Raw genomic sequence first — 14,309 nt, forward strand, 5'->3', positions numbered from 1 at the left:
CTCCACAGGCAGAGGCTTGTTCAGTAATGTAAGCGTAATAATTATCAAACAGCATTGGGGGCTATGGGTTTAACACTGGGAAAGCAAGTTTGATGTGTAGAGGCAGCCTATAGTGCATCCATACAGGGTGACTAAATCTCACGGTTCAGGGAGCACATTAGTATGGCACTACATCCACCCGCGTTCTAAAGGTGATTTCCATTTAGACACACATTTCCTCATGAAGATAAATATGACTTGAATCGTAATTTCCCTGAAGTAAATATAATACAAATACAACATAATACAGTGTCAGACCAAGCATCCTAATAGATTACTGTCATGTTTTCCATTTGTATGGTAAGTGGTGAACCTTGCGGTGGTCTAGCAAGTAACAAATTGAATGTTTAATCCATCTCAGGGCAGATTGAGAATATCAACAGACTGGTAGGTAGCTGGTGTGAGTTCTCCTGTGACTGCTGGTACATTTCAGGTCTTTAGGCGCTTCTGGAATGTATTGGTATAGCTAGAAGTGCAACGTGGCAGATAAGTGTAATTTTTGATATTTTCTAAAGGCGCCTGTTATTTCTCAAATCGGCATTTTGATTTGACGTAGTTTCTAGTCACGCATGACTCGCTGTCTAAATGTTCCTTAACAGCTGTTGGATACATGTTTGGTTGTTTAGTAAACCTTTGCCTTGGCACTCAGTGTGACAAGATTAACTCCAACGCTCTCCACATCTCTAATAAAGTGTGACACATTTATATTTTTATATGGCTTAATCTGTTTACAATGATCTTTATATCACCAATTATTACAAACTAATGAAACAAATCACTTCGATGTAATTAGTCAGATAGGTTTCAGGAAGCTCATTAGTAGTAATTTGTGTGAAGAATAAGGCCTGTAGTGGTGCTTCTAGACGGAAGCACCAGATCTGTGTTTGAGTTCCACATCAACCCTCATTGTTTGTTGTCTAAGGATGTCTGAAGTGGCCTGAGATGTTTTTAGTCATTGCCCCTAGAAGCAGCAGGGTGTCTGTCAACAGATTCCTCCCCTCAAGCAAGTCAACCTGTATGTGCAAGCAGAAAAGCAGACACATGCTCTTGTGTACACAAGCCAGGAGAAGCGAGAGGCAAAACACTGTCTATTTATCTGTCAGTATTCCTGACAAAGAACTGAGCTGACAAGTCAGGGTTTCCCTCTTTGGAGTAGGTGGGAGGGTGGCTTCTGCACACTTACATGCCCACTCTTTGCCCAGTTTCTTGTTATTTGCAAATCACACTCTTTGAAACTCACACAAACGGGTTAGACGTGGCACTCTAGGAGTTTGTCAGCTGCCTTCACAACAGCTAGCAATCAGTGACAGTGTGCGGTTCAGTAGGAGGCAGCTTTCTCTTAGCATTTGCTTCGCTGTCACTTTCTCAACACATACGATGTGTGTTTTCATGCTGGGCTCAGCTAGCCCCCTGCTCTGGGAGGCATCTCTCCTCCCTCAGAGACGTCTCATCCCCCCTTTGGACTGAAGGAATCAGCATCTTACAATGACATAAACTCCCCTAAGAAATCATACTCCAAATGAGAGCTAAATTAATAATGAAGAAACATTCATGAAGGGAATCCACATTTTATGATTAACCCTCTCACCATGCACTGAGGACAAATGGATGTAAAAAAGAAAATAACTGAATAAATGTCTGTTTATGCTCTATACCATTTTCCCACCATGGACAAAATCCTCTCCTAAACATCCTGACAGAGAAGCACTTGTGTGGCGCTGATGTCACAGAGCTAGCTGGCCTCTTTCTCACAAAGGCTAAGGTATCATTAGCTTGCGCCATACAATGGCCATTCAAGCAGCTCACTGCACTCCTCAGGACCCCTGAACAATGTTATTATTTGTCTCAGAATTATAAAGACAGAGTTTTGCAGGAAACCCGACAGGCAAACCCTTTAGAGGTAAATGCTTTTGGCGGCTTTTGGGGTTTAATCTTGTTCCATTAGCATTTAGCTTCTTTCTCTTGGACACAAAGACCACAATACAGATTTTGGGTCTCAGGAGCCAATGACTATGTGTATCAGTATAGTCACAAATTATTTTATTTCTTATTCAAGAGTCAATATTGCCCATAGTTGACTCCTCAATATCATATTTTATTATCTGACATGTACACTAGGAGATGTGAAAGGAGGACTATAGAAAATGCCTACACTACTTTAATGTTGTACTAGGGAAGCTTATATTGTACCGAATGGTAAAAAACTAACATATTTCAAGCATGACCTGAACCACCCTTAACCAAAGAATATTATAAATCACACATGTAAGCAGGAGTAAACATTTCCCCTTTATTATTTTCTGGGTTTATACTCATATTGTCAACAGTATAACAGCTGTGTGAAGGGTTCTTATGTACTACCTTTGTGTGTGTGTGTGTGTGTGTGTGTGTGTGTGTGTGTGTGTGTGTGTGTGTGTGTGTGTGTGTCTGTGTGTGATTCATTCCAAGGCAGTTTTAGTCCTTATAAAATATTCATTTTGGTTGTGCAGGGCCCTGTAATTGCCATCTCTCACCCTGAATTATTTATACCTCGCACAGACTGACAAAGCTTTGCCATACGGCCCCAGATGAATCAGAAAGCAGCCATCTCTGCTGCCAACAGCACTGGGCTTTCACACAAATATGGCAGCCACGTCTCTCAGACTGGCCCCTGTTAATTTGACATTTTCTTTCCCCCCTGCCTTTGTCCTAGGAGCACATAAAGGTTACCTGTTAGCTTTAAGCACACCAACCTGCTCCTTTTCTCCCTCTCTTCCTCCATCTCTCTCTCTCTCTCTCTCTCTCTCTCTCTCTCTCTCTCTCTCTCTCTCTCTCTCTCTCTCTCTCTCTCTCTCTCTCTCTCTCTCTCTCTCTCTCTCTCTGTGCCTTGCCTAAATGACAGCCCACTGTGGCTTTGTTTTGAGACAGACTTAATGTGGCAGCAGTAGTAGAGTGGCTGCCTTTTGCTTTATGATGACTGACCAGTCCTGGCAGCCACTTTAGATACATGTATTATACATTAGTAATAAGAACATGTAGAAGTTTACACGCACGCACGCACGCACACACACACACACACACACACACACACACACACACACACACACACACACACACACACACACACACACACACACACACACACACACACACACACACACACACACACACACACACACACACACACAACCCCCAACTACGACCACCACCACTAGCCTCCTGGAAGCGATGCAGCTCTGCTGTCAGTGAACGGTCAAAGCCCCTACGCTGGGCGCACTGTACAGCTGCTGGGTTCAACTGCGTCTGTCTGCAGCCTGATCACTCCAAGGTGCCTGTGGAGGAGAGGGCATGGGGAGCCGGCTGTGCATGGGTCTCATCGTAGGCCAGTTCTGGGGCCTTCCAGGCACCCTTACAGTACGTCCAACAACTTAAAGACTGCTATTCATTCCAGAATCTAACATCTCACTAGTGCAGGGAGGTGCTGACTGATATTTCTTCAGGCCGCAACCACTGAATGCTAACCAGTAGTGCACCATATTCCCCCTTGCAGAAAGAACCTAGAAATACCCTTTTTCACGCTGCTAGACCAGCTGGCTAGCCGTTTACACTGAAATATGAACTGTACTGATGATGGATTGTTGTGCGGGATTATTTTAGAATGTCAGCACCATCATCACCTGTATTGTCGAGAAGGTGTGTAAAGATTAGATCAATCAAACTGGAATATATCAACATTTCAGGAAGAGTAGAAATAGTATTGGTTGTTTCACTAAAACTAGCTGTAGATTCATTTTCACGGTAAGGCCACACTAGACAAAAAGCAGCAGAATAATTTATGTTTTGTGCCTTATTTTCTTCAAAGCCATGGTACAGAGAACCCAGATTCACTGTAAAACAAAGAGCAGCAGGCCCACTATACAGCTTCAGTAGCTTGTAGTGTGGTAACGGTAGAGAGCTTGGGGCTAAACATGTAGTTTGTGCTGGGTTAGACCTCAAGCACAGCCCTAGTCCACTGTTGCCCAGTGATGGATAGTTAGCAGGGCCACTGAATCTATATCTAGCCTGCTACAGACCTGGACTGGAGACTAAAGTGAATCAGTTGAAGATGGGTAGGAGTGTGTTTGACGTGGGAGAGCGAGAGAGAGAGAGAATTCTCTGCTGTAATGAGTCCTGCAGCCATGAACTAAATTAAGAGGAATCCTCAAGTGAAATGTTGTCAATGCCACTCTGGCCATTAGAGAACAGTGGGATGGTGGAGGAAAGGGTATAGACTATAGAGGGCTGAATGGGGAGGTTTTTATTGTTTGTATGTCTCAACAGCCCAACTCCCAAGTTATGGGGAATACTAGATGTTGAACACAAAAACAACGATAGTGAAATGTTTTAGCAATAGCATTCTCAGAGGAGGTCAACAGCTCTTAGAGTGGAAATGGTTCATTTCCCCCAACCCAATAACATTGGATAGTAAGGCACTTGTTCCCTGATAAAGAAGTGATAGGATCTGCGGGGCTGGTCCCTGGGCGCTTGTACAGGGCTAGAGCAAATATTGTTAATGCGCTGTGGTTACTACGAGGAAGGGGAAGAAAAACAGCTGTAGTTGATGAGAGAAGACAGCAAGCAACCAGAGTATGACAGCAATGACCCCCTTGCTAAAAATCCCTCTGGAATTTTAGAGGTTAATTTCTTTAATCAGCGGGTAAATTAAGATGTGTTAGTACAGAACAACCTACATAGACCAAAAAGCCTGCTCCTTGTTTATAATGGGATGTTATAAGAACAAACCAGTGTAATGGAGCCTGGCCTGTCAGAATAGGGACCTGAGTGATGTACAGTAGATGAAGTACAGTAGAGTACCTTACGTACTGGAGCTGGTGGGGATGCAGAAGGTTTGACATTAAGACCCTGGCATTTTGGAAATCCATATGTTATTGACCTGTGTACTACTATCTCAGTGAGGAGGTCTGCTGTCAGCAGATCGTAGTGGTGTGTTATGAGACGCTGGTTCCAGGTCTCCTCCAGCCTCACTGAGGCCCATGGTGAGGCCCATACTGGGGTCTGATGGGCTATGGCTGGGTGGTGGTCGATACTCACCGCCCTGCAATGATGACCTAGCCGCCGGCTATGGACTCTTCATGGCAGTCATTATTGCTTGGGCACCAATCAGGAGCTAAGGACTGTCAATACCTGACACTCATGGATGTTTCAGTCGTGAGCTTCTGAAATGGGTGGTGTACAAAACACAGTGAAAGAAATGTAGTATGATACCCTGTTAGTATTGGTAGTACAGTAATAATACAATGGAGTCATTACTTCCCATTTTTCCCTGAATCAAAGGCAGAGATGTCAAGGAGTGGATGGCATCTCCCCCTCCCAATTAGCTTAGCTCCTAAAATCAGGAAGCGTCTCCTCACTTCGTCTGTTTGTTTTCTCCGTTTCTCTTCTATTTGATGATGGGAGAGGGGCGAGCTAGAATTAGGCTGACGGGTCTCCCTTTGAGTGTCAGCCTAAAATGATCAGAGTAGAGATAAGAGGGTCTAGCAGCCCTCAAATCAGTCAAAGTGCCAAACGTCTGCCTTTTTCTCCTCAATTACCAGGCGTGTGAAGCACACGGAGTGGAAACCGCCGAGCCCGCAGCATTACTAAAGAGAGAATCTATTTCCCCTTTGACCAGAGGGAGAGAAATCATTATGGCATGATTAGTAGCTAGCCTCAGCAGTGTGGCGAGCATGGAGGTACAGGCTACAGGAGAATCCTATTAATTGCCCTAGTCTCTGTTAGAAGGGGATTGTTTTAGCGTTGATTTGTGGGCCTGTAACTCGGGCTGTTGGAAGATAAAAGCTGATGTCAGGTCGTAGTTATACTGGCAGACTTCAGACAGGGAGAGGGTTGTGTCAAAAGGAGCATAGCTCTCCAGTACTGTAAGTCTCTCTCTTTAGGCTTTCGCCTGTCTCCCTCTCTCTCTTTAGGCTTTCGCCTGTCTCCCTCTCTCTCTTTAGGCTTTTGCCTGTCTCCCTCTCTTTTGTCTTTCTTCACACCCCATAGTTTCATCCTCCCCTCCCTCTCTCTCTTCTACTCTCACCCTTCTCTCTCTGCTACTCTCTCTCTACCACCCCCACTCTCTCTCCCTCTCTCTCTCTGGTGAATTGCAGCCCTGCTCCAACTGATAGCTGTCTGGGCCGATTATTTCCTCCACGGCGGTCCGCTGAGAGCCTCGCTCGTCTACTGGCTTTGGAGGAGTTGCATTAATTAGCTATGTTAATATCCCCTTCATTGGCCTTAATATCTCTCTACACCTTCCTCCATCTCCACGGCCACGAGGGTCCTCCTGTCCTGTCACTAGCGCTGATTATTGAGAAGGATAGCTTTAATCAAACCTAATTGCAGTTCATTCTTTCTCTCGATCCCCCCTTTGCCCTCCGTTGCCAACATCTAATGGCGTCGTCGCCTAGATATCCCATTAAAAAACTATCAAACAATCTCGTTTTTGTCTCTAAGCAAAACACCAGCACAAAGTTCTGTAGATATTCTGTAGATAAGTAAAAGAGAGAGGCTTGTCTTAATTGCTTGCCTTTTCACCAAGGACCAATTTACAGTACGCTCATGTAGAATGTTAACCAACTCTAATGTAATGATGCTTTACTGTTGCCACTAACATGGACTAGTGTTGAAATGAAGCTTATCTGTTAGCTGGAAATGTGGTTAATCGTCTTCATAACAGTAAACATAAATGAGTTCACAATAGAATGGCTGCTTTCTATTCCCAAGTTGTCCTTTTCTGTTTATTGCTCACTTTTTGTTCTACTGCAGTTTTACACGTTGTAATCGTATTACAGCACAACAGAAAAAGGAACAGAAAAGCTCCATGTTAAAAATAACACGTCGCTTCAATAACATTTACGTTTTGGCAACAAAATGATTCTTTTTTTTATTTTCTTTTGCATATATTTATTTTGTTGCGCAGGGTGAAAACATACAGAGCACATCAATCTTGGACACACACACAGGCTCTTACCCACACACACACTAGTCTAATCCAATCTGTATGAGAGGCGACAGACAAATAAAAGTCGTATTTCAGGTCTGCTTTCCGCAGATGTCTACTGCTCTGCCTTACGACTCTTTGGGGAAATAAAAACAAGGTCAGGGAATTAGAGTACATAATGGACATTCTGATGATCGGCCAACAGCTGCAACCAAAAACACACTGAACACAATCAGGCGAAATGCACTAATGACAAGTCAGGTTTTTTATGGCCTTGCCGTACACCAACAGGCAATCAGCATTTTGGCGTGGCTTAAAACTTTTTATTGATTGCAGAGCCAAAGCCCCATGGATGAGGAGTGAAAATATTTTCTCACCTCTCATCCTCCTTTGGTCTGGCAATGGTGCTAACGGTATTGGAGTCTTATTGGAGAACACTTCTAAATGACCACTGCATGTGTTAATGTGGCCAGGATACGAGCGGTCATTTCAAGGCACAGATGTATTGCATTGGCCCAGATCCCACCGTGGAGTAAGAAGTAGGAGGCTAGGTGTTGAGAAAGGGCCTTCTTAGGCAACAAGCTCTATGTTGAGCAAAGCAACATAAATTCAATCCATGGTAATGCAATAAGTTGTAACAGTGCCAATTTAGCTTTTCAATGGAAACCATGAAATTGTGCATTAAACCAATAAATTATGGTGAGTGTTTACATCAAACTTGAAGGGAACCAAAAAACATGAGTCCTAATGAGTCTGTAGCATGTTTTTACTGTAAATGACAAGAAAGTCAATTAAAGTGTGTTGCAGTATGTTCTGCTGATATAATCATTGATCCCACTGTCAGGTTTAGGACATATTGTTGTCATCACTTGTAGTGCTAATAGGGAAGACATTTGTGGTGGGAGACAGCAAGCCAAGACAGGGACAGTTAAGTCTCCTCCACCTGTCTCCTTTGTAATGTTATCTACTGGATCACGGAAAGGTTATATTTAAAAGGAGAGCTCACGATAGAAGGCATTTTCAATAAAATCACAGTGATCTGACGTTCATTTGACGCTCACAGGCAAACACTTGTCAGCTGAAGCGAAGTGCAGCAAGAGGGAGAGAGAGAGAGAGACAGAGCGAGAGAGAAGCTCACAGACTAACCAACCACAGATCTGTCTCTCACATGACATTTGTTTAGAGACGATTAGCCAGGTTGTAATTTGTGGCATAATTGCCTCACCCATCCACCAGTGTGTGTGTGTGTGCGTGCGTTTGTGTGTGTGTGTGTGGCGTGAAGCGAAGGTCCCAGGAGTGGCCGCCTAATTGTCTGACAGGACTATACGTTTTGTGGCGTGCTCTCACCTTGTTAGGTCCTTTATCCCTGATGCTCTTCAAACAAGACCTGGTCACAGGTGGGCCTCATTTGCCTTCCTATTGAACAGCACAACTTTAATTGCACAGGGGGTGTTCTGGGATTAAATAGATGGGTGGAATATCAAGTGACTTCCTGCATGCTAGTAGCAGATGGGTCTGGGAACAGGCTGTGAACTCAGGTGAGAGGATGATATGACAAAGGGTTGCTGCTAAGGGGTATTATAAAGCAACAGTAGATATCTGCATTATTTTAACAGTTGAGTAGCATCTATCCTTTTGATGTTGGTGAAATAGATTTGTTGTTGACATGTTGAGTGGCATGGACCTGTTTTGATTTTATGGAATTCCATTCCATATGAATTCTTGAATGGCTCTATGCTTCAACTGGTGTTTTGTGCTCTCTTTCAGATTCTTCCTGAAGTTCTTCCTGAAGTGCAATCAGAACTGTCTGAAGAATGCAGGGAATCCCAGAGACATGCGCAGGTTCCAGGTAACTGAAAGTTACACAAAACCACACACACACACACTGGTTTAAACTCACTCAGGTACACACACACACACACACACACACACACACACACACACACACACACACACACACACACACACACACACACACACACACACACACACACACACACACACACACACACACACACACACTGGGTGTCAGTGTGCTGCTGAACACATGTAGGAATATTTATTGGAGAACACCATCTTACACAAATAAGGATATGGGATTTAAGAGGTGATATCAATTGTGGTCCTGACAGCTTTCTGAACCACAGCACAGAAGGGAGGATGATCCCACCACATGTGTTAACTCAGGGTTTCCCGGTAGGACACACACACACACACACACACACACACACACACACACACACACACACACACACACACACACACACACACACACACACACACACACACACACACACACACACACACACACACACACACACACACACACACACACACACACACACACACACACACACACACACTTCTTCACTGTGCAGCCATCTGAGAGGTGTTTTCCATAACACTGTAGCAATGACATTATAGTATTACCAAAGAGACATCTATCTGGAGGTCCGGAATTCTCCCATGTCTAAGAGGCTGCAGAAGCTAAAATACATTATCTATTAAATGTGGAGGGGTGCCATTGATGTTAGTGATCTCCTTATCTGCCTACCCCAGACCCATATACCCCAAGTAGGAGGTCAGGCCTGAATAGAGTGGTGGTATCCTATCTGCTTTGCCACAAACTACGGGGGCCATCATTCACTGCCAGTCATGGGCTACGACAAACACACCAACCTAGCCTCACCCAGCAAACCCTCAGACATGAAACAGACAGACTCTTTCTGATGTCACCACTAGACCTGCCTCGTCTCCTTTTCCCTGAGGGGGTAACTGGACTTAACAGAGTCAATCCCTTCACAGACAGCTCAGGTGTTCACTCTACCATCGCATTACTTCTACAGTAGATTCACAAGAGACTGGAACATACTGCCCCAGCCATGACAGCTACTGAGTTATTTAAAAACAAATATCTCCCTCAGGCATATGTAACAGGAGGTGTATGAGTTAGTGTTGCATAAAACTTCTACCCCATTTGTATCTGTTTATCTTTAATAAAATATAGATTTACCATATTTATAGGGAATCAACTGGCAGGACTTATATTCCATGAATATGATTTGACATTTTTGTTGGAGTATTTGAGGGTGGGAGGTATTGTACGCCAAGGCTTACAATATTGTTGGCTATCTTCTCCGGTCTCCATTCCAATGGCCAGAATTCCGTTTTTCCCAGATAGTTTTACCAGATGCTTCACTGTAGGTGTTACTCCGGCCAATGTTGTATATTCTGCATGCCTTCCACTCCGCTTATTACCCCCCCCAAACCAGCTGGAGGCCAGAGAGGACCACATCCATCATCCACCAGCTTGGCCCAGCTCTGAACCTGCGGGCAAGAATGGAGCTCTTTCACCTCCCCACTCAGCCCCCCTACCTCCATCCCAACCCCACACCCCCAACTAACCAAAAAAGCACCCCCCAAATTCCACGGCTACACCGAGGTCACTCACCGGCAAACAGAACCTGAGAGGGGCTCTCTCTTTCCGGCTCGGAAACACTTTCTCCATTCTTGGCCTAGTCCACTGTTTGGAGATGTGGTTGAGAGAAAAAACAACAATAAAAAGAAGCACTATGATATATTGAGGCCTGGATTCATTCCGATCGCGGGTTAAAGGCACTGCGGCTTTTAAAGGCAGTTTTCTGTATCAATACGCCCAGTCATTACAATGATACAGGTGTCCTTCCTGACTCAGTTGCTGGAGAGGAAGGAAACTGGGGATTTCACCATGAGGCCAATGGTGACTTGAAAACAGATACAGAGTTTAACGGCTGTGATAGGAGAAAACTGAGGATGGTTCAACAACATTGTAGTTACTCCACAATACTAACCTAATTGACAGTGAAAATGCGGAAAACTGAACAGAATAAAACTGTAAAAAAATTGGCAAAGAAATTAACTTTATGTCCTGAATAAGAAGTGTTATGTTTAGGGCAAATCCAACACAATACTGAGTACCGCTCTTCATTTTTTCAAGCATGGTGGTGGCTGCATGTTTTAGTTATGCTTGTCATGGGCAAGGACTAAGGAGTTTAAAAAAAATACAAATGGCCTAGTCCACTGTTTGGAGATGTGGTTGAGAGAAAAAACAACAATAAAAACAAGCACTATGATATATTGAGGCCTGGATTCATTCCGATCGCGGGTTAAAGGCACTGCGGCTTTTAAAGGCAGTTTTCGATTGAGACGACATACAGTATGTAGCATTTGCCGTGAATGGGATCTCCACGAACATGGGAACATTGCCTGTAAGAGCTGCTTTGCCTATAAACTGCAATCAGATTGAATCTCAGCCTGAGTGTGACTTGGAATTTGATCCAGGTGAAATGTTTGTTGAACCAAGAAGAGGGTTGTTTTAGTTGTTGATGAGTTTATCCAGTTTGTCCACTGTACGGAACTACAGTGGCTTCAGAAAGTATTTACACCCCTTGACTTTTTTCACATTATGTTGTGTTACAGCCGGCATTTGTGTCACTGGCCTACACACAATACCCCACAATGTCAAAGTAGAATGATGTTTTAAGAAATGTTTACAAATTAATTGAGCCAAGTAAGTATTCAACCCCTTTCTTATGGCAAGCCTAAATAAATTCAGGAGTAAGAATGTGCATAACAAGACACATAATAATGGACTCACTATGTGTGCAATAATAGTGTTTTTACATGATTTTTTAATGACTACCTCATCTTTGTACCCCACATATGCAATTAGCTGTAAGGTCCCTCGGTCGAGCGGTGAATTTCAAACACAGATTCAACCACAAAGACCAGGGAGGTTTTCCAATGCTTAGCAAAGAAGGTTAAAAAAAAGCAGACACTGAATATCCCTTTGAGCGTTGTGAAGTTACTAAATACACTTTGGATGGTGTATCAATACGCCCAGTCATTACAATGATACAGGTGTCCTTCCTGACTCAGTTGCTGGAGAGGAAGGAAACTGGGGATTTCACCATGAGGCCAATGGTGACTTTAAAACAGATACAGAGTATAACGGCTGTGATAGGAGAAAACTGAGGATGGATCAACAACATTGTAGTTACTCCACAATACTAACCTAATTGACAGTGAAAATGCGGAAAACTGAACAGAATAAAACTGTAAAAAAATTGGCGAAGAAATTAACTTTATGTCCTGAATAAGAAGTGTTATGTTTAGGGCAAATCCAACACAATACTGAGTACCGCTCTTCATTTTTTCAAGCATGGTGGTGGCTGCATGTTTTAGTTATGCTTGTCATGGGCAAGGACTAAGGAGTTAAAAAAAAATACAAATAAATGTCAAGACTTGAAAATAGCTGTCTAGCAAAAACAACCTACTTGACAGAAATTGAATACTTTTTAAAAGAACAATGGCCAAATATTGTACAATCCAGGTGTGCAAAGCTCTTAGAGACTTACCCAGAAAGACTCACAGCTGTAATCACTACCAAAGGTGATTATATCAGTATTGACTCAGGGGTGTGAATACTTATGTAAATGAGATATTTCTGTGTTTCATTTTCAATACATTCGATAACGTTTCTAAAAACCTGTTTTCACTTTGTCATAGAGGGGTTTTGTGTGTAGATGGGTGAGAAACCCCCCTCAATTTAATACATTTTGAATTCAGGCTGTAACACAATAAAATATGGAATAAGTCAAGGGGTATGAATACTTTCTGAAGGCACTGTAGATGAGTCGATCAATGTCTTTTGTGAATCAATTACATCAATACAACATTTGTCAGAGTGGGTCAAAACAAGTGATTATAGAGAGAGCTAAATGTTGCTCTTGAAATCTGAAAACAATGAAGCGTGATTAAGCTGATGTTTTGTATGTGACTGTGTCCCCTTCCTACAGATTGCTAAATGACACGGTCTACCTTCACTCTTGTTGCAGGTTGTCGTCTCGACGACAGTCAACGTGGACGGCCACGTCTTGGCTGTCTCAGACAACATGTTTGTCCACAACAACTCCAAGCATGGGCGAAGGGCTCGCAGACTCGACCCTTCAGAAGGTACGCCTCCTTATCTGGAGAATGGTAGGCACCTTTTACATCATATTATTTGCTTTCCATCTTCCTTTCGTTCATACATTTTTTTGTCTCATTCTGTGTTGTAAATCTAAATATTAATATATATATAATGTATCATGTAAATATTTGTAGTGGATTGGAAATAGCATACAATATCATGCATAGCGCACTAAACATTTGAATAATGCTAGTAATTATGGACATTTTAATGATGATGAAATGATATACTATTTCCAATCTTGACCAATTGTTAACTGAACACAAACATTTTTAACCTATTAGAAACATGATGAAATTGGCAAAGAATTCAGAGTTAGGTCAATTTCCTGTTGCTGGGTGCTGCAGTTTCAGTTGAGAGGAGAAATGAGGGGATGAAGGGCGGGAGGAGGGTCTAGGAGAAAAACAGAACTTACTGTTTTTCTTCCAACTGATTCCATATGATAGACTGATTGCCTGCATGGCCAACAGAGAGAGAAGCAGGACCCCCAAACCATGGGAAATCCAAAACGTAAACTGCACTAAACACAAACTTCTGACCCCTTCTAGCCTCCTCTCGCAGCTGGGAGCATAAACAGCTGAAAGATTATGGAAAAAACAGAGCAGGCCAATTGTGCAAATTGCTTATCTTCAGATTTCAAGGGGCAATTATGGCTAGGCAAACAGTTTATATACACACACACCACTGCCTGAAACGGCCTTCTCTCCAGTTTAATAACCATTAATGGTCATATCACCAAAAGCAAATGTTATGTTTAATACAACAAGGGTTAAAAAAAATCCAGACAAGACAATTAATATATCTAGTGGGGGGAAAAGCTAATTTGTTTAAAAGCTATTTGTTTTTGTCTTTATTAATGACTCCACTACTGGAGAACAAAATCAAATAATTAAAGTCCTGCCCCGAGCATCGAAGTCATTATACTCAGTGACGTTCTGTTTGTGTCTGTGTCTCACGTTTATGACAGGGTAGGTGTGGATCGCCTAGCAACCTTAGTCTTAATGAGGAGAGCAATTAAAGAGGTTGAGCCCTCTCCTCCATGTTCCCCCCATCCCACAGGACAGTGTGTGTGTGTGTGTGTGTGTGTGTGTGTGTGTGTGTGTGTGTGTGTGTGTGTGTGTGTGTGTGTGTGTGTGTGTGTGTGTGTGTGTGTGTGTGTGTGTGTGTGTGTGTGTGTGTGTGTGTGTGTTCCAAGCAAATTTCCACTGCCCACCCCTTTCTTCCCCTCCTCATTCTTCTAAGCACAAGAGCAGTACGCTTGCCTTGTAAAACAAGCTCCCTTCAATAACACAATTTAGC

General features: G+C 43.0%; 1 protein-coding gene across 6 annotated transcripts in view; it reads left to right on the forward strand.

Annotated features, from left to right (window-relative positions):
* Positions 1–14,309, forward strand: part of LOC139570903 (transcription factor COE3-like) — a 74,817-nt gene that overhangs the window by 32,153 nt on the left and 28,355 nt on the right. For 4 of the 6 annotated variants that reach the window (XM_071393216.1, XM_071393215.1, XM_071393220.1 and 1 more), the window contains exons 7-8: positions 8,768–8,849; positions 12,877–12,994. In XM_071393216.1, the coding sequence (XP_071249317.1) occupies positions 8,768–8,849; positions 12,877–12,994 (200 nt within the window). Of the gene's footprint in view, positions 1–8,767; positions 8,850–12,876; positions 13,019–14,309 lie in introns of all 6 variants that reach the window. The other 2 variants (XM_071393214.1, XM_071393217.1) reach the window with 1 other exon arrangement.

The sequence above is a fragment of the Salvelinus alpinus genome, chromosome 3 (genome assembly GCF_045679555.1).
Source record: "Salvelinus alpinus chromosome 3, SLU_Salpinus.1, whole genome shotgun sequence".
Lineage (NCBI taxonomy): Eukaryota > Metazoa > Chordata > Actinopteri > Salmoniformes > Salmonidae > Salvelinus > Salvelinus alpinus.